The following is a 2,415-nucleotide window of genomic DNA, read 5'->3' on the forward strand; positions in this document are numbered from 1 at the left end:
CTTTCGCTCCCGGTTTCCTCGCTCTCCCGCCCATCCCGTTACTCTGACGCGCTGCCTTCCAACCCCCGCCGCCGCCCCGCGGGCTGTTTACTGGAGCACGAGCTGCCGAGCAATGAGCTCAGTTCCCCTTTCGCATGCGGCTCCGGTGGGCGGAGGCACTTCGCTCTGCAGCCAATCAGGGCGCCCTTCCGCCAGCACCGCGGGCACCGCCAGAATAAAAGGCGCCGGGAAACGCACGCTGCAGCCCAGATAATTCACAATTGGCAGCAGTGCGCTCGGAGACTCTCGCTCGCTCTCTCCCTTGGCCGGTACGGTACCTGCTCCTTTTGCTTCTCGGGGAGGGCTCGAAGCCGGCACGCTCGTCCTGTGAGCTTTGCCTTCTGTAGGGGACAAGCGTGAATCATCCTCGCTTAGCGGAGCTTAGTCAGGGCGGGGAGGTTGGAGAAGCCGCCGGAAAGACAAGCTTTTCTTCCCCCCCCTTCTTGTGTCTTGTCTCGCTCTGAAATCTGGAAGTGAAGCTTGGGAGGGAGGCGGAAGCGCGCTCTCCTCGCGTTGGGAGAAGACCTCGATCCACGCCCCAGGCAGGCAGATAGAGAAGGAGGCCTTTGCTGTGAGCCCCGAGCCATCTCGGACGGTCCTAGCCCGGGTATCCACCCCCTCTTCCCAGCGCGCGGCTGATGTGCACGAAGATGGAGCAGCTTTTCTACCCTGACTCCTTTTTCTCCGGCTACAGTCAGGACTACAAGGCGCTGAAGTCGGGCATGGCTTTGAACCTGTCGGCCGAGCCGTTCCGCGGCCTGAAGTCCCAGCTTCCCCATCACCTCCGCGGCCAAGCAGACAGCCCCGCCGGCTACTTCCCGAGCTCGCTTCAGCAACAGTCGGCTGAAGCGGCGAGCTCTTCGCTTAAGCTCGCTGCCCCGGAGTTGGAGCGCCTCATCGTTCAGAACAGCAACGGCGTGATCACCACCACTCCCACGCCGTCGGGACAGTACTACTATCCGCGGGGAGCCACCGAAGAGCAGGAAGGCTTCGCCGACGGTTTCGTCAAGGCGCTGGACGATCTCCATAAGATGAACCACATGCCACCCCCTAACGTCTCGATCGGGGCCGCGGTAGCAGCTTCGTCGGCCAGCAGCGGCTACGGTGCCTCCCTCCCTCAGGAGCCGCCACCTATCTACACCAACTTGACCAGCTATAACCCTACCGGCGCCCTGAGTACCACCTCAAACTTCCCCAGTGCCAACCTGAGCTACATGCCGCAGCCTCACAGCCTCGCTTTGCCCCACCCCGCGCGGGGTTTCAAAGAGGAGCCCCAGACGGTGCCGGATGTGCAAAGCCCGCCCGTGTCTCCCATTAACATGGAAGACCAGGAGCGCATCAAGGTGGAGAGGAAACGGCTTCGCAACCGCCTGGCCGCCACAAAATGCAGGAAGAGGAAGCTGGAGCGCATCGCTCGGCTGGAGGACAAGGTGAAGAGCCTAAAGAACGAGAACGCGGGACTCTCTAACACGGCCAGCGCGCTCCGAGACCAGGTAGCGCAGCTGAAGCAGAAAGTCATGAACCACGTGAACAACGGCTGCCAGCTCCTCTTGACAACCAAGATGCAGCAATCTTTCTGAGGCGGTGAGGGACCGTGGCCGATCGCCGTCATCTCAAAAGACTTTTCTTCCGCCGGGAGAAAGAGAAGTGGACTTGTCACGCAAAAGTTTACACGGAGCCGGACTGACGTTAGGCGTCTCACGTTCCCAAGTCTGTGTTTCCTAGTTACGTCGGTGACTCAGTCTGGTGGATCCAGAACTTCGATCTGTGCTGAGTGTGTACAAGATTTTTTTATAGCTGTCCGTGAGCGTGATTTTCGTATGTGTGTGTATTTAAAAGAAACGCGTTTCTCTCTCGCTCTCGTACGGCTGCATCGCTGGATGGTGCAGTGGGACTGGAGGTACTCGAGACGGAGTCCAGAAAACTGGCCTTTTGGTCTCCTTCGTGCCAGTAGAAAAAGACATGGACTTAATTTAATTTATAACTGAAAAGAAAAGGGACCAGGACAGAGTTTGTCAGGGAAGTGATGGAATCTCAGCCTCTCTCTTCCCCCCACAAGAGGCCATTGCGTGGACAAAAGGGCCAAGGGGAAGCGGGTTTGTTTACTAGCGTTTTTAATACTTTTGAGTCCTCAAGTTCACCCCCACCCAATGATTGTATTTGTCTGTGTTTTGACTTTTTATGAATTATTTAAGTAAAGACGTTCGAACTACTTTATCTCTGTGCCTCTTTCATGTTTACCTGTTTTGTTTTTAAAGTATTTTTGGATTTCTGTACAGGCATGGACACGACCTACTTAATCACGGGATAACGTAGATACATGGGGAAGATTTAATTTCTGGAACGCCCGATGGCAGTACCTGCTCGTTAACCCTT

General features: G+C 56.6%; 1 protein-coding gene across 1 annotated transcript; it reads left to right on the forward strand.

Moving 5' to 3' along the window:
- The first annotated feature begins 234 nt into the window (after positions 1-234).
- On the forward strand, positions 235-2,256 carry JUNB (JunB proto-oncogene, AP-1 transcription factor subunit). Its single transcript, XM_032212281.1, has one exon. It carries the CDS (start codon positions 678-680, stop codon positions 1,617-1,619), a length of 942 nt encoding a protein of 313 aa, XP_032068172.1. The 5' UTR covers positions 235-677; the 3' UTR covers positions 1,620-2,256.
- The last annotated feature ends 159 nt before the right edge of the window (positions 2,257-2,415 follow it).

This window comes from Thamnophis elegans, chromosome 2, assembly GCF_009769535.1.
Source record: "Thamnophis elegans isolate rThaEle1 chromosome 2, rThaEle1.pri, whole genome shotgun sequence".
Lineage (NCBI taxonomy): Eukaryota > Metazoa > Chordata > Lepidosauria > Squamata > Colubridae > Thamnophis > Thamnophis elegans.

What these genes read in the sequence shown, in the direction of transcription:
- JUNB (XM_032212281.1), top strand. Translation starts at nt 678, where the DNA reads ATGTGCACGAAGATGGAGCAGCTTTTCTACCCTGACTCCTTTTTCTCC.